General features: G+C 37.4%; 1 protein-coding gene across 1 annotated transcript in view; it reads right to left on the minus strand.

Annotated features, from left to right (window-relative positions):
- ANO10 (anoctamin 10) overlaps positions 1–18,161 on the minus strand; it is a 126,815-nt gene extending 108,654 nt beyond the window's left edge. Inside the window, exons 1-9 of the mRNA XM_009324167.1 lie at positions 18,022–18,161; positions 16,737–16,919; positions 14,634–14,768; positions 12,853–12,972; positions 11,533–12,102; positions 8,769–8,824; positions 7,140–7,214; positions 5,970–6,152; positions 2,387–2,578 (exon numbers count right to left, since the gene is read on the minus strand). Coding sequence (XP_009322442.1) covers positions 2,387–2,578; positions 5,970–6,152; positions 7,140–7,214; positions 8,769–8,824; positions 11,533–12,102; positions 12,853–12,972; positions 14,634–14,768; positions 16,737–16,919; positions 18,022–18,160 — 1,653 coding nt within the window. The 5' untranslated portion in view covers position 18,161. The remainder of the gene's footprint in view (positions 1–2,386; positions 2,579–5,969; positions 6,153–7,139; positions 7,215–8,768; positions 8,825–11,532; positions 12,103–12,852; positions 12,973–14,633; positions 14,769–16,736; positions 16,920–18,021) is intronic.
- Positions 18,162–18,362: the final 201 nt, after the last annotated feature.

Genomic DNA, 18,362 nt, shown 5'->3' on the forward strand with positions numbered 1-18,362 from the left:
TGTTTTTATCTCAACCCACGAGTTTTTCTCACTTGTGCTCTTCCAATTCTCTCCCCCATCCCACCGGGGGCAGGGGGGGAGTGAGCAAGCAGCTGCGTGGTGCTCAGTTGCCAACTGAGGTTAAACCACGACAATGACTCATAACCTGAACACATAAAAGAGTATGCACTCATCTACAGTTGTACTCCAGAACATAAATTTCTTTCAGGATAAAGGAAAAAAATGCAAAATTCCTAGAGGAACTAGTAGTCTGAACACTCTGTTTTTGGAGGTTTTATCTGAATGTTAAGTGATAGGAAAATGTAAGGATGGTTCAGAATACCTTTTTTAAATCACAACCAGTTATACAAGCTCAAATTTGTTGAAAGAAAGATTTACATTTAAATGCATGCAATTGCACAAGTCTAAGAAGCTCTTGCCTACAAAATGCCTCCCACAAAATGCTTGAAAATATTACTACAGTGTGACAATTACTTTTGCAATATAATGGTTACGTTTTCCAAGGTCCTCTCTGGAATGAGAAAGACTGACATTGAATTCATTCATTGAATTGTAGCAATTGTCACAATGAATTAGCAGAAGTAACTTTCTCCTTGACAACAAGCTGGTGACTCAGCTCACCTGATAAAATAATTCCAGTATTCCTTTAAAAGAAATCTTTCAGCCAGTGATCTAACTTCCCACTTGAAACAGGTGACTAAATTTTTAAGTCATTATTTTTAATTCACAAAGCAAATGCATTTCTACTATTAGTTAAAAACCTACACTATAAAAAAACAACCCACGACTGCACCATTAGTGTTACGGTTTTTCAGCCTACTCCCTAGATTGAAACAAACTATTCTAGCAAAACCAAATTATTAATAGCTGCAGCTATTAATATACCTGCAGCTACACTTGGGACTTATGACCACAGCCTCATTTAACTGGTGGTCACACCACTGGTCAATGCAGCTATGCCACCAAGATGTTGGCAGCATTGATTTGGACTAAGAAAATGCATCAGATGTTAAAACACAATCAGATTATAATTTACACATTTTAATGACTTAAAAGACTTCTCCTATAAGTCCACTTCATTAATACCCATGTACGTGTCTAATGAACATTGCTCAGAATACTTGGTATGTTTTTACAGTATGTTTCATCTGAGGTTTCCCAATTTAATCTCTCATCTTCGATTTGTCTCATTTGGTACCAACATTTACAACCCCTCCAAATTAAATGGTGGTCACACCACTGGTCAATGCAGCTATGCCACCAAGATGTTGGCAGCATTGATTTGGACTAAGAAAATGCATCAGATGTTAAAACACAATCAGATTATAATTTACACATTTTAATGACTTAATATTAAAAGACTTCTCCTATAAGTCCACTTCATTAATACCCATGCACGTGTCTAATGAACATTGCTCAGAATACTTGGTATGTTTTTACAGTATGTTTCATCTGAGGTTTCCCAATTTAATCTCTCATCTTCGATTTGTCTCATTTGGTACCAACATTTACAACCCCTCCAAATTAAACAATCCCCTAGTTTATTGTGCCTTGTCTCCATTACATATCATTAGAAAAGTTAAATAGAGCTAGAATATGGATCATCCCCTAGAAATTTCCTCCAGTTAATTCACACTCCTTAACAGGCCGCTGTTATTACAGAATGCTAAAGTCTCTGGATGCAACTTAATAGCCTTCTCTCTTTTCAAAAAAACCTCTGGTTTTGGATTTTTATTTTTAGTCATAATCAGTTCACTGGCGCAGCGTACTCAGCAGGCTCCAAACTAGCTGGTGCTAGCACGATTGCATGGGCAAACAACTGAGGACAGAAAATCCTTAAGCCTGTACTACTAGCACAAAACTGTTTAGACAGACTACAGGTTGTGCAGAAGGGTCCAGCTCCTGCTCACAGATCCAGGTTATTTTAAAATTAGTCAGCTTGAATACCAGTCATCACAAAGGCACACAGCCAAGCATGGCTTAGGAATCCAAGTACTTACCTATCATTCTTCATTTTTTTGAAACCCTTGCTGAGCTCCATGCTTCTGAGATTGCATCAGATGTTACCATTTCTAAAACATGCTGGCTGTAAAGAGTACGGGGCAGTATCTGGCAGCTTTGCTTTGTTGCAGTTGCAACAGGACCACAATACATACATATACAAGGACTGAAGGAAGGATTTGTTTTCTTTTCAAAGGCAACTGAAAGACACATGGTCAAAAACCCTACAAAAACCACTATAGTTGGATAGATAGTATCCTAAGGCATTGACAAGAACAAAGTACCTACTAAACTTTAAAAGCAGCTGATGGGTCAAACACACAGCTTAAATAAGTTTGTTGAAATCTCTTTTAAAACAAATGAACAGAAGAAACACAAAAATTACCTGCCAGACACCAATATTCGCAGTGGGTTCTGCAAATGGCCGCTTGTAAACTCTACACATCTTTAAGGCATCAGAATATATCTCTGTGATGTTGTTTAACACTGCAAAGACAGCTGCCAGTGGATAAACACATGAGAAAAGACTCACATAGCCAAACTGTAAGAACAACTCCAGGTAATCATCAAAAGTACCCTGAAAAACAGAGCAAAAATAAGAACTTTAACCCACAAAAAATATATGAAGAAACACAGAATTAACAATACAGTTGTAAACACACTTCCTCATCCCAAATCAGTTGTTTGGGAATGACTGGTGGTAGAAAACAACAAAAAATACATCTAGTTAATTTGGAATTACTCAATTACTCAAAACTTCTTAATAAGGGGAGGCCAAGGTTTTTCCTTTTGCCTACTGCATTTTCTGCAACAGTCACACTTCTTATCCTTATTACATGGAGTAATTGTATAAACACATTCATCCCATTCAAGTTCCTGACTATCTCAGTGAAACAGTTACAGAAGGAACAGTGGGGCACAGGAAAACAGCATCATGCATTTAAACTGGCAGAACATTCTCCTAAGAGCACTGTAACAAGAAAAGTCCTAGTATTTCAGACTGTCCATGAAAGACCTCACCAGAAAGGTAGGTTGGTAGATAGGCAAACTCTTTTCTGGTATTTCTGCTTGTTTATTTCAAAACAGGTAAGTCAGAATTAGTGGCCCACATGAAGGCTGAAATGACAAAATGCAGCACTGACATCTGAAAGGAACAATTAATGCAAACAAAAAGCCCTATTGTGGCAAATGAGTAACACATCTATCACCTGGTCTTTAAACCAAGAACACGGGTACTTAAATACTGATTAAGTGTTCACATGTAGGTTGTTATGCATATTTGCATATTAGTTTTGTAGTTTTAATAATAGTTTTCTATGATTGCATCAGTTATTTATGGAAGCGAAGAACAAAACCAACTCCTTTTTAAAGAAAACGTGTTCGCTGAACAAATGATGGTGAATTACCATGAAGTTAAACTGGGATCTACCTATATTGTATTCGCCCAGACCCACACATTTTCCCCTCTCTCAAAAATGGGATATTAAAAATAAAGACTTGACAGTAACTGAGATTATTACAAGAACCACGTAAAATTGGTTTTGGCTCCATACATCAGACACATGGTTCTCTAATCTTTTTGCTGGTTATAGCTGTTAAACTGACTGCCTCTCCAGCACCTAGTGCTTTTTTTTCTAGCTAACAGAGAGAGGCAGTAGAAGCCTGCAAGCTCAGAGATCAACACGGGGTGGTCATTAGCTGCATTCTTCACTTGAGCTCATTTTTAAGTTGTGTAGTATAGCTGGGTCTGACAAACTGATCTGCAGGCCAGACCCTGAGGAGCTACCTAACTTTTAAAACCATTGAGATTTTTTCCACAGAAGTGTTTTGTATGAACTTTGAATTTTAGTAAGGTGGGGCGTTTGTGCAGGATCACTCACTGGAGTGGCAGTCACATAGTTGTCCCTGCTATCACTTTCTCCACTGTTGCAGGCAGGGAACAATGCTGCCCTTTGTGCTCCTCCTTCTGGTAACTGCACAGTATTCCCACTACTTCCTCACACCTTTCTTCTTACTTCCTTGTCCAGTACCTATCGACTTTTAGAACAACAGAGTATGAAAAGGAGTATTTATTTTTCTCCTACTCAATTTATGACACTTTGTGCAGGAATAGAGGAATTTCAAAGCGTGCCATTGTCAGCCACAAAAGCAGCACATAAACTATGGCATCAAGGAAACACAATCAATGAAGAAATTCAGGGAGAAAATAAATTAGAGGAGAGAAGCAGAAATTTAAAAAAAAAAAAGACTGCAGGATGTTTTAACATCTTAAACTGGGTTAAGTGTTGGAGATTTGAAAAGTGAGAGAGAAAGAAGACAAAACAAAGAAGAGAATGAAATGTTAAAGTGAAGGAAGGAAAAGAAAAGAGAAGAGCCTGAAACATCAAATTCTGTCAAGACTGCTAAACTCCTCAGTTACTAAACATAGTCAAATGCTTCCCCCTTGTGACAGATTTAATTTTAGAAATACTCTTGCCTGCTGACAGCTCACTGCTTGCAGACAAATCAGTGGTCTAATATTGTGCATTCACAAGCATAGCACAATTAAAATCTTTAGATTGAAAATAAAATTAATGCCTTGAGTACACAGTACCTTGAACTGAAACTGAGGATAGCAGTGGATACCTCCAAGGCAAAGTCATAACTCTGCAATTGTCCTGTTGGGTCCCCGTGGAAAATCATTCAGGACAGAACAGAACAACAGGTGCAGATACATTTGATCCAGCTCTGCACAAGAAGCACTGGGCAATGTGACTCAAAGACACCACACTGGCTTTGTACATGCCAGCTGAGAATCAGAACTCAGCTCAGGTCGAAGAGGTAGAGCTTATTTGGTAAGGCATATCAACACCTGATACCGATACACAGCTTTTGGAGCTGTGCTGGTCTATTTGCAGGCACAGTCCTGGACTGTGCTGATTTACCAGTTCAGACAGACACGAACTCGGGGATTTCTGCTGTGTTCTCTGTTGTAAGATAGCCATGCTCTCTAAATCTATCTCTCCTCATAGAACATGTGGGAAATACCAACCTTCCCAGAGGAATGCAAGTATTAACATTTGTACAGTTTTTCAATTGCAAAGGTAGTATTTCTTTTTCCTCTTCCCATTTCATGGCACTTTATGCAGGAAGAAAGGACTCTGATATGGTAATGATATCAAATTCCAATCTGCTATTCTCTGCCACCTTTTACGTAAAAGGTACACTATCTATGTACAACTCTTATTCTGTAAAAGTATAAATCATACAGTATTAAGCCTCTTGTGACTATGCTTGCAGCATCTGATCAAGTAAGTTGTCAGCCAGTCTGAAGACCTTAACATACACACTTTTGTCAATTCCTTTAGAACTGCAAGTAATGAATTGCATGAAGTCTGTTAAATACAATAAAAAATTGTACTGGGTAGGAGGTGGACAGGAACAGAACTAGGAAGACAGCGAACTACAAAACTGTAGTTTCAAGAAGCAAGAGCTTCCAGCAGTAGTATTGGTTTGAAGAGTTGGTCTCTTCTGCCCTCTCCATTTCTGGCCCCACCCAGACAAGAGCGCACGCTCTCAGGCTATAGTTTAATTGACAGTTTAAACTAGTATCACTGCAAAAACAAACTAAAACAGAAACAGCCTCCCCCTTCCCTATAACAGGCTACCCATCCTGGTAGCCTCCAGGCTACCCTTGGAGATTAAGGGCATACTACACAGATACTTCTTCCAGTGATACAGGGTTAGGTAGCTCCAGATTCAGCTTTTCATTCCTACCCCCTCGTGCTACTGTAACTGGGATCCTGCACTGTATCAGTTTCTTGATCCAGTGCATCATATAGCTGTATAAACAACACTACCAGCAAAATTGCTGAAGCTGGAAATAAGCTGCTAGGCCAGACAGCCAGCAATATTTTAGGTTGCACTGGCTGATGTCTCTGGCAACTACAGCCCAGAAAACTTTTAACTTTTACAGTAGTAAAACATACAAAATAGGTGCCCATTTCTTTCTCCAAGTTGACTTGTTCAACTAGTGACAGGTCCGCATCTGTTTTCAGAGCACACATGCGTTTCTTCATCCTCTTCTTATGTCTCTTTTGGAGCCAGTAAGGAAGCAAGGATTCTGCAAACTGATTAAGGATCTGCGAAGTTATCAGCAAAGTGGCCAAGCTCTTAAATTAAAAAAAAAAAAAAAAATTAATAGAGCTGTGATAAACCTATGATCATTTCCAATTTTGCATGTTCTAGTGATACTGTAAGTTGTTATACTATGACAAAAGAAGGCCAGCCTAACAAAACTAGCAATAGCATATGAAAAGTAAAGCTGCTCTAGTTCCCGTTCTTTGCTATGTGCTGAAAAGGACAAAATAGGACTTAGATGTCTAAATGTTTTGTGGCTCTGGATGTATCTTGGAGACAGTACACAAAGTCCAGTGAAGGGTAAAGATACACACTTAACCTATACCAACACCAATAACAGAGCTAAACAATGAACTTTTTTCTATTTTTTTTCTTCTTGCTTTTTACCTTGAAGTATAGGAAATGTCATGAATGTCATGTCTGGTATAGATATGTCAAGTGTTTTGCTAGAGATCTCTTTAGAGGAATAAAGTTCTTAAGTTGAAATTCTTGTTCTTTTGTTCATTATATTTAGAGCAAAAATATTTACCTTATACCTGATTTTCATGCATTTGAGTTCAAAAGATGTTAACAACAGAAAGCTGATTTCAAATACCAACTACAAATTATTTTTGCGTTTATTTATTCTCAGCTCCTCATTGTAGTCATAAACTTAATCATTCTCCTATCCTCAAGAGTCTCTCATTAAGAACACTATAGATAAAACCATTTTCTAATATAAAGGGAAAGGAGGAGGAAATGAAAATTTTCCAGCCTCATCTGTGTGAAGAAGTAATCAATTTATTTGAAAACAGTTCCCCATTTATATGGAGGGAAAGAATTCCTCTACAGTACTCTGTTATGATTCTGCAACTGTGCTAGAGGAACTGAAATTCGGAAGCTGGATTTGTAAGAAAATATTAACTCGACAATGAATATATTTCATATATATTTTAGAAAAACAAAAACTAAAGTCCTATTTCAATCAATCTTTTATTTCCCAGATTCATCAACATTCTTAAAATGTTCTTGGAACTCACCTGCCTCAAAAGCTTCATATCAAACAGCACAAAGGCAATGTAGAAGAGAGATGCAAAACAATTTAAGAAGTTGAACTGCAATTAAAAATACTTGTTATTAGTACTCACGCAAGAGTTCAACTGCAGAATATTATCTAACTTAACAGATACCTTGACTAAATAGCTTCCATACAGATGTAAACTATTAAAATTTTCTTTACCATTTTTAAAACTTAGGTCAGAAAAAACTCATTTTCAACATTGGTCCTACTCGGATTTTCATTTGACAAGCTTAATGCTTTCCTAAAGCACAGTATACAAAGAAACGTGGACATTAAAAACACATCACCTTCTACTTAACTTTCATTTTTTGGCAGTTTCCCCACAGGTAATGCAATAAAAGGGATGTATTCATCTTAATTTAGGGTAATGATTTTTTTTTCCAAAGAAATACTTTATCAAAATATACACATTAGATGACATATATGTCAATATGTACCACTGTTCCTCAATATATGTTAGTTGAGCTTTATGTTTAATCACTTCAAGAGGTTTTACGACCAAGAGGAATATTCCCTGCTTCTAAAATGAGACATAATCACAGTATTGTACCTGAAAAATCATAATCAAGCTCTGAAATAGGAGAAAACTTCCTACTTGCTTTCAGTGCTGAAGCTCATGGATGACATAGATAATACTGGGGAGTGCAGAGAGCCACTCACAGGTTGAAAGTGAAACTTGGGGGGCGTTTACATTTGACATTTTATATATTTAATTATTTTATATATATTTCCTATAGGGAAAAAGAGAGGGTGCTATTTTTTGAGAAAGGCAGAGACAAAGCTATAAACGATACGTACAAGAGTTTTAGCTCTAGAGGTTACCAGTAACAGAAGGATAACAAGCAGATTAAAAAAAGTAATAAAAAAAGCATGCTGAGTTGAGAGGAAAAAAAAGGGAACTCTGGAAGATAATTGAATGATCTTTCCAAAAAGGAAACAAGAAGTTTAAATCTCAAAATAAGCCAATCTTTGCAACCGCTTTTACTGAATATCTTATATGGGAATTCAAGCTGTATTCAACTGTAAGTACACTTCCTTAGGATCAGTGCTGCATCTGGATATACACCTAAAAGAGCAACCAAACATATATACATACGCACACAAAAGCTACCTGTTCAGAGCCACACAGTAAGTAGATCAGTATGAACTATAAACTGCACAGGAGCAGAATGATGGACATATATCTCCAACCTCCTCTGAGTGGTTGTCTGAATGTTAGTACAGGTGGAAGTTAATACATGAACTTTTTAAAATATGGGTTTACCATAAAATCTTGCAAAAAGTGAAAGGAATAGTTCCCAGCTGAAGACAGGACCACATCAATTAACAAAGTTACATATACAGAATCCTAATGAAAGAACAAATCAATACAAATAAAAACCCTACTCTCCACTATAAAAACAGGCATCTAAAATGGTCTAGCAGTTACTGCAACCACAACAGAAATCCTGTTTACTCTGATATTTGTGCTAGTATTTGGCCTTGAACAAAACTGTAGGTCAAGGAGGTAATGCAAGGACAGCACTAATAAAACACGACAGTTCTTTTTTTAAATCATCTTTTTTAGCTGCTTATACTATATACTTACCACTAAAACCTTCAGAACTAAATGATTCTGATATGAAGATTCCAGCCTGTGATTTTCTGAAATACCAACGAAATTATTAATCAGTAAACAGCAGAAGCACTTATCATATACTAGACATTGTTATACAAAGAGTAAACAGACATTTTTCCTCCACCTAAAAAGTACTTAACTAGTAGTTTATGGAGAATAGTTCCTTCAACACATTATGGCAAAAAGAATTTATACTGTACCAGTACCTCACTTAACCTATAAAGCTAATCTGATGCACAATATTGACATATATATTTTTGGCTACAACTCTGGTATTTTTTCTACTGCAAAGGTTTTTTCTTTTACATCTTTCTTTCTCAGAAGAGCTGTTTTATAACAGAAAAACCATCCATCACTTTCAACACTTAATAAAATGTGCATAGTTATTGATTTTTCTTTGGCTGAAAACAAACGCAAAACTAATTGGAATATATTATGAAAAATAACAATACCAGATTTGATTCAAAACCAGTAAATGCTCAAAGAAATATTCCCATCCATCTCCAAGGAATTTAGATCAGACCCTAAGCTCTAAAGCAAGACTAGAGTACATGAAGTTCAACTGGTGCATCACTCATTCTAAAATTAAGATTTTCAGTTCGTTCACGATAAACTCCCAGAAGCTGATGTTTGAGGAAGGCTGGTTACTAGAGGGGGAGGAAAGGGAAGTGAACAGGAGATTTCCCATTCCTTTTGCTATTTTGTGAGCTTGTACCTTTAAAGCCCTGGCTAAGCAGTAACTGAATGAGGAGGCAGCACAGCAGAGTTCTACTCTGACAGAGTGTGAAGCTGGGCCTGACACATGGAAGATGCACTCGGGGGACTGAATGCAATTTTCACTTTTAGCTTCCATTAAATGATCTGTTCTCAAGATAAATGGGTCCAAGAGGTGTGCTTAAAAAATACCCCAGATTGTTTCCTATGCTTTGCCAGTTTAGCTGTTTAAGTCAGATCTTAGCTGAAAATATGCCAGGTGGGAGGGGAGGTAGGACAGCCAGATCAGCTCTTCATCCTATTCACAGCATGGCAGCATAAACACGTTGGATAGCACAGAAAAGGCCCAAGTTGTCAGTGTAGTGAGTTACATAAATACTGTTGCTGCTGAATATGAAACATCAGCTTAAAACCAAAAAAATCCGGGTTAAAAAAAGCTTGGGTTACCTGGTAAAGCCATTTTAGTCTACCTGATCAACACAACTGGGCATTTTGCATAAAGGCTTTTTCTTGCAGTATAGTGAAAAAAATGAAACAAAACAGTCAGTTGAAACCTAGATATGAATTTAAAAGTCATTATTTAAATAAAACCCTTGAACAGTCATAAACAAATCAAGAAATTGCTTGCTTTTACTATTGCTGCTGTCAAGTTGAATTTGCTGAGCAAATGATTTTGGCATGCATAACCAATCCCCACTTCAACACCTCTTTTTATTCTGTCTTCTGAATCGATCTCCCTTTTGCTTAATCTTTCTTAGGTTAATTTTCTGGGCCTCCAGCTTTAGTAACCTGGATTCTGTCCTGTAAATGTATGCCATACTGAGCTACACAAAACACTTAACTTCCCGTTAGCTTAATCTATTAACTTTGTCTGAAATTGACTGCACATGCCTGTGGAGTCTGGGGCTGCTATCTGGGAATTCACATGTCTCCACCAGAAACTAAAATGCTCCTGGAGATGCCTGGGTGGAGTCCTGGGGTGCTACCACACATGGACCTGCCTACAACATGAACAAAACTCTTAAATTAAGAGCCTAGGAGCCGTATGCGGCTTCTACCCAAAACTTCAGCTGTCTCCAGGGAAGGGCAAAACACTCCAAAGCTGCCTGGGAGGACTCCCAGCAAGGCACAGAGCATGGACCTGCCTCCAACATATACAAAACTCCTCAGGTGGAATCCCTGGAGGAGTCTGGGGCTGCTACCTTCAAAATTCAGCTGTCTCCAGGGGAACCCAAAACATTCCAGAGCTGCCAGGGAGAGCTCCAAGTGCTAAAATTCAAAATAAACACTAGCATTTCACTATCCTTATGTTAGGTTACAAAACATAAGGCCCAATCTGTTAAATAAGTCACACACAGTGAAAACAAGGCAATCTATTATAACATTCCTCCTCTTCTGAGAGTGCCCAAAGGAAAATATTTTGATAGGGATGTGAAATCTGTGTCTTTGTTATATATACACATATATATATGTATATCACATACACACTCTCATATGGCATTTAGTTGATGTTTTTAGATTTTGTTCCATTATCTCAGTGTCTCTGTCCTCTACACAGATATATCAGTATATAAGACGTATTCAGCAAACCCAGGTTGTGGATGCAAGCTGCCAGGACAGTCCCTCCAGCCATTCACCTCTGAGCTCCCACCCTCACGATCTCACCTCAGCACTTCTGCCAGCACTATGGCTGATATAGCCAAACAAAGAGCTAAATCAGGGAAGGGAGACTTCTGCACCAAAGGCAAAGAGAGGCTGAGGAGGAAGGCAAGATCACCCCTTTTGATGGCACGCTAGACTCAGACCAAATTAAACCAAACATGAAACTGCATTCTCAGAACACTCAAAATAAACGTAAGAAGTTAAAATGGCCATCTCTTTTACCCCACAGTAAAAACGTACTTCAGGGAATTTCTTTAGCATTCCATTGAACAAGAACTCACAGTAACGTATTCTACAAAGAAACAAATTCTAAACATCTGGGATTCTAACTTTAAGGAAGAGTAAACAACTTTCTTACCCCATGATGTTAAGAATTCAGCAGCACACCGATAGATACGGTTCATAATTTCAATCACAACAGCATATATGATACTAGGCACAAACAGCATCAAGCTGCTGAAGTTAGACTCATTCTCTTCATGATAATCCAGAGCCCACTGTTCCAAATCAAAGTAAATCATCATCACATACAGTGAGAAGTAGAGGCAAAGGCACACAAATGGTAAGGACACCAGATAAATCCGTATTTGTCTCTTAATACTCGAGTACACTGGTTCCTCCCTCCCAGTGACAGGATTGATACCCAGGACACCATGGAAGCCTGGTCTTGGTTCTTCAAACTGTCGTTTCATCAACAGCGTCCCCCAACGGTATGTCATGATGGCGCAAATCCGCTTCCAAACTTCCAGTATCACAGTAGACCAGAGCAGATTGAATGTGGCAAACATCACATATTTGTCATAATCTTCCCATGCAAACACATAGTAAGGAATCCCAATGACAGCCATTGGAATCAAAGCAAATGTGAAGTACTCTAAGAAGCCAAAGTAGAGCGCAACAGTTTCGCCAAAGTAGCAGCGTATCTCATCTGCAGAGAAAAATGTATCAATTAAGACTACACTCAACACAGGTGTCAGTATAATATCAAACTTGACTTTACATGAATCCCTTGGTCCAAATTTTTTTTTCTAAGTAACAATTAACCTTATTGCTTTTTTGTTCCTCCTTCTCCCACGTTTCAAAAACTCAGGTGGTCATTTGAATTTTTTTTTTTTGTTATATATACACACACACACACAAACATACATACATATATTCAGATGGTAGGGAAGTCAAATATCTCAATATTTACCATATCAACATCAGATATTCAGAGGGGAAAAAACCCAAAACACTAGCATTCTTGAAAACTGAATCTATCAGTGAATGGCTAGGATGGCATGGAAGACATTTGATATAAAAACAAACTTTAACGGTGAGTGACACCTAACTTCTGAAGATTCTCACTGCATATACATACACCTGGGAAACAAATTTGTTTCAGCCTGCTCAGGGCCAAAAAGGACTAGTTGTGCTTTGCCAGCCTTCAAGGAACAGATGGAAAGGTATGCTGAAGTCTCAAATCTTAAACATGTCAGATAGCACACCCAGGCAGAGACATTCCCTTCAGCGGTATTTGTACAATACTTACCTTCCACACAGGAGTTTCACTTCTACAGAAGCTAAATGCTGGAGTAGAAGTTAGGAAGGACCCTTGGTCTTCTTGCACAAACTGAAGAGAAAACTTCTCCAGAAGAAACCCTGCACTTTATTTGTAGTGGAGTAAGTGTTCACATACCTAAAGGTTGATAGCCAACTTTGACTTGGCCATACCAGCTGTGACGGAGCTTTTTCAACTCTTCCCTATCATGCAGTGGGAAAATCTGAACTAGAACACCACTGGTCAATAATCTTCTCACTAGGGGGGGAAGAAAAAAAAAGGTACCTAGTACTCCTTCAAAGGACAGTGAAGTTGACATAAGCAAACAGGCTACATTATGTACTTAGCAAGCCTGAAGTTACTTTGAAATACATCTAGCATTTAAATCCTAAAAACAAATAAAATGTTTGCATGTTAGTTAAAAATTATCCATTATAGAGAGCAGTTCTACCTATTCCTACAAAGACTGTGCTGTCCACTGGAAGAGAAAGAGTAACCTTTTTACATCCATTAACGATTCCATAGATTTGCAATATAATCAGCTGCAGCTTGAATAACAAAAAGTGCTACAGGTCAGAACTGAAACGCCACGTGTAGCTTTGTGGAGAAAGGTCTGGCTCTTGCATTTGAGCAAAGAAAGGCATAACTAATCAAACAGACACAGCAAAAATAAAACACTAAATTGAAGAGCCATTGTTGTATTAATTATGGGAAAGATATGAAAAACCTTTTTGAATGATCAATTGATACTAACTGATAAGTTACAACACATCTTCATTGCAAACAAACCAAATATTCCACAATTTGTATTTACCTTTGTTATGGAAAGCAATACTACCTGTGTTGATAAACAACTAACAAACTGCTCCGGAAGTTACAACCGTAGAAATATTAAAACAGAAAATAAATTCAAAAACAGGAGAGGGGAGGCACTGGAAGTTGTGTGATAGTTTTTTACCATTTCCCATCGGCATCTACCTGACATAACTAGAAAAATACCTTCACTATATAAAAAATTACCAATGTAAACTCATCTGACATCTACTTTTTTTTACATTTCTTGAACCACTGACATGCACAGATCTGTTCCTTCGATGACCAACACTAATGAATAAAGATACTGTTATTAAAAGGACATACAAATATTAAAAGATAAACTCTCCTAAGAAACTGTAGCATCTCTGCCAATGAACTAGTTCCAGCTACCATAAAAATAGCACTAGCTCTCCTTGCTTCTTTCTGCCATGAAAAGGAAGAGCTCTTGAAGCAAAGAGGAGGATAAATGAAATCAAATGAATGAAATAAAACTTCCTTCCTTCATATTTTGAAATTCATAGCTCTGGAACACTGTTACTCATTCCAGTATTTTTACACAGAGACAATCCAAGTATATAATTATGTAATTTTTTAGAAAAACAATATTTTTGGTACTAATTATAAAAATAATGGGTGACATCAATATACATGAAAATTATCCAGCTGAAGAGAACATAAGGCCAGAGTCTCAGCCCCACAGAAAGACTCAGGTTGGAAGGCCCTCTGGAAGTCGTCTGGTCCAACTTCCTGCTCAAAGCAGGTCCAGCTTAAATCAGGCTGCTCAGGGCCTTGTCTAGTCAAGATCTAAAAGTCTCCAAGGACAGAGTTACCACAATATCTCTAAAACCCCATTCCAATGTTTGATTACCGTCACCGTGAAAAAAACATTTTCTTAATATCTACTCAGAATTTCTCGTGTTGCACTGGGCATCCATTGCCTCTTGTCCTATCGCTGTGGAGCGGTGAGAAAACAAAGTTGATTAAAAATAGTGGGACTTCAGTGTCTGAAGTATTTCTCTTCATTGCAAGAAAATTAAGGTTTTTTCACCATGAACACTATCCTACGTCAACACAGTGAGTTACAGGCAAACTACATTGCTTACCAATTGATTTTCCTGGATACAGCTTTGCCTGAGGATATCCAGGGATCATCTTTTCATCTTTAGCTCTCAAATTTTCAAGTTCATGTTTGATGATATACTGACCTTCTGCCATTGTAAGGAAATTATGATTATCATCTAAATAAAAAAGAAGGTAATATGAAATTGTGCAGCACAGGAAGACAAACCTGGCAGCAAATAACTATCAAAAATTACCAGAATCAGAAAAAAAAAAATTATGTGACAATTACTGCCAACCAACATCCATTAGCAAAACCTCCACTTTTTAAAATAAATGTCTTGGGAAGAAGTTTTCCCTAACTGGCACATGTTGGCCACTGCATTTTGGACTACCCAGGTGAACTAAGAGAACAAATCACTCAAGAGACAGACAACCCTAAAGTACTAATTGCTGGAGGCTGGGTTAGTATACCAGCAAGTATACTCTTGCCCTACTGAAAGGCTCTTACTTAGGCATCCACTATCTGCCAGTCTCAGAATCTCCATACCCCTTTCTGCCATACAGTTCCTGAAGTATTTTCATAATGAAAAACAGTAAGATGTCAGGACAAATCTCATTTTCAGTAAGCATTTCACACCACATATCACAGCATCTTCCTCTTTATTGCCCATACAACACAATGATAAGCCATTTGAGACAATTAGTTCTGATAAAAACACAGAAATAAGGTAAAACAATAAGAAATCTTTCCAAAAATCCCAAATTTTGAAGAGCTACAAACCTATTGTCAACCCCATCAATTTATCATCAAAGAAACAGAGTCTGGTTTCCCTGAGATAATGACCAATTGATTTTTTTTTTTCCCCCCCTTAGGAATAAGAAACTATAGTGATGGCCCTAAATACACTAAGAAAGAAGCTAAAACAGCAACAAATCTCTAACACAAAGAATAAGAGTATAGTATCAGTTCAGTTGGGGAACTAGAAATATTAGTAAGACAAGACAGACTGCAGGGTTTCTTTTGTAGATGACATTTTTCACCTTATCAAAGCATGGTCAACTCTTTTATCCTCTGATCAGATCTGGACAAAACTAAAACTATATTAGTGTTTTAAAAAAGAAAAAAGACCAGGAGATATAGCAAAAATTATCCTTTAGTTTTACAGTAGTTGGAGTTCCAGCTGCTGCTAGAGAATCTGTTAGCAGTAACAATCAGATTAGCATTCAGAATGTAAACGCGTGAAAAACAGAAATGGCACCTTTGCAACTGACATTTCATCTCAAGGCTTCCTAATTTCAGGAAAGCAAGGTCACAAAAGAAAAGAAACCGCAACAGTTATTGAACACAGCAGCGGTGTTGAATAAACTGGCACCAAACAAACAACAAAACTCAACTTTATTATTGTCTCAGACAGATCCAAGAACCTTTATATTGAAAATGTGGTGAAAAGCATCACTGAAACAGGCACGTGAAAAGTATTAGCAAGACTAAGCTGGAACTCCAATATTTACCTGGAGAGCAAAATGAGTTCTGCCACTGTAGGGAGGTTAAATACCTTACAGGTAGTACATTTAAAAGAAAATGTTACTGTGTTGGCACCTCCTCAAAATAAAAGAGGAAAAGGAATGATTTCGCTAATCGTGCCCAAATGCCATTGAACGGCTCTGTAGTATTATTTAATTATTTAATTCTGCTTGATGTGTAAATATAATAGAGCAAAATATTTCTATTTTCTCCAGCTAATTATAAGATAATAAGCCTCAACTGGCTCACATGTGTTATTAAGAAATTAAATTGCTATGTTAATTCATAACATTGATCGTTAATCCTGCACTCATGTTTATCAACTCTTTTTTCTTGCCTTATTTTCAACAAAAATCTTTCACACAAATAAGAGACTATTTGGAGCATACAAAAGCATAAAGTAAAACACAAGCAAAAAGTGAAAGCCATGTGAAAGAAAAAAAATACTTTAATTTCATTATATGATCTGAATTTCCACAGGTAAAAATGAGTATTTTTTTCATGCCTGTTCACTGTTACCATTCCAAGGAACAGAAAGACTGTGAAAGACTTAACAGTGTAATTGCGTATAATCTTTAGCCACAGCTTTGCAATGAGAAAGAGCCCTAAAATTGCTTACCTGCAAAATCTTTGAAAGTTTTTCTACTGCTGTATGTAAAAGTTCTCATTGAGTTATCATTACATTCCTTCACCAAACCCACAGTTTCAGCTCCCAGCAACAGCCTTAAGTGGGAAGCTCCAACTAGATAAATATTTTCATTTCCATTTTCTGTGACCAATGGTTTAATCAGCAGTTGTGCACCTTTAAAGTAAAGAAAGGCAAAATAAGGAAGAGAATACATAAAAATTACGTCTCAAAAGCCTAGTATTTTAGCATCCGTCATATTGGACCTAGTTATCAGGAGTGCTGAAGCTGCATCTTTTTAAGGGCACAAAGAATTAAGGCTTCAACAGCACCTGACATGTGGTGTTCAGAATCTTGCAGGGTCACCCCCTGATTTAGCCCTGTTTCTGTGGAAGTGCTCACAGACAGAGAACTGGAACAATGGGGACAGTTTGGATCTACTCCTGTCATGCCTGATATCACATAAGCAACCAGTGCTTCTGCAAACAGTCCCACTCGTTTTAAGGAGACTAGACTTTTGAAATAGAAACATCCCTGACTTACCTAACAGAGGACTGAAAGCAAGTTTGTAGTCACAAATCCAATAGCCACGGAAGTATTACTGACCATAAAATATAAGCTATAACAGCCATAAATTATGCCTTTCTAAAAAATGTAAAAAACAAAAGAGTCTAAGGAATTACAAATTAATTAGCCTAACTTCAATTCCTGGAAGTATACTAAAACAAGTAATGGAATACCATCTTTGCAAGAGCCTACAAGCTAGCAGAAAGATAATTAAAATCTAACATGAACTTATCAAGATTAAATTGCTTCCTGCTAACTTAATTTCATTCTACAACACAGTACCAAGTCTTGTGGACAGGATAGTAGATGTGATGCGTCTTCATTTTGGCAAGGCTTACAACAGTCTCATAAGCAACAGGAGAAACATGTTCTAGACAATTAATATAAAAACTGATATCGAAACTATGTTGAAAGACAGGCTATCAGGGTTTCACCACAAAAATGGAAGGATTTGAGAGTTCAACAGGCGTGTGACCTTAAGCCAGTATTTTCATTAATAACTGGGTTAACAGGGTTCAGTTATGACATTTTCACGACACCAGCACGAAGCTCTACTCTAAAAGAAGCAACTTCAAAAATGCAAAATGGAGTGGGATTGACTAAACAATAATTAAACCACAAACTACCTGAAAACTAATTTTCTGTACGTCTTCATACTATGATGACAGCCAATTTGATTTCAAAGTGTTACAGATGATCATACTGTACTCACCTCCGTTTGCCTTTTTGTCCACAATTCGTTTAGTGAACCAATCTATGGTTTCCTCTTTGGTGCCTTTTGCAAGCTCAATTACTACCAGAGGCCTGAAGTTAGGGTCAAAAGTATCCAAGAAGGACCAGCTTTCCGCCATCTTTTGAGAGCTTGCTAAGTACAAAAACAAACCAAAAATGCCAGTGTTAAAAAAAAAAAATTGGTATCAATCTAAAAAACACAAAACTTTACTATAGTGAGTTACATACGTCTGTGCTTAGCAAAGTGGTAGCTGCCCGTTTCTGTGGACCTACTGAAAAGAGCAGTTTGAGTAACCTCTCCAATTGTCACCTGGCAAGATG

This window comes from Pygoscelis adeliae, unplaced genomic scaffold (assembly GCF_000699105.1).
Source record: "Pygoscelis adeliae isolate BGI_AS28 unplaced genomic scaffold, ASM69910v1 Scaffold25, whole genome shotgun sequence".
NCBI lineage: Eukaryota > Metazoa > Chordata > Aves > Sphenisciformes > Spheniscidae > Pygoscelis > Pygoscelis adeliae.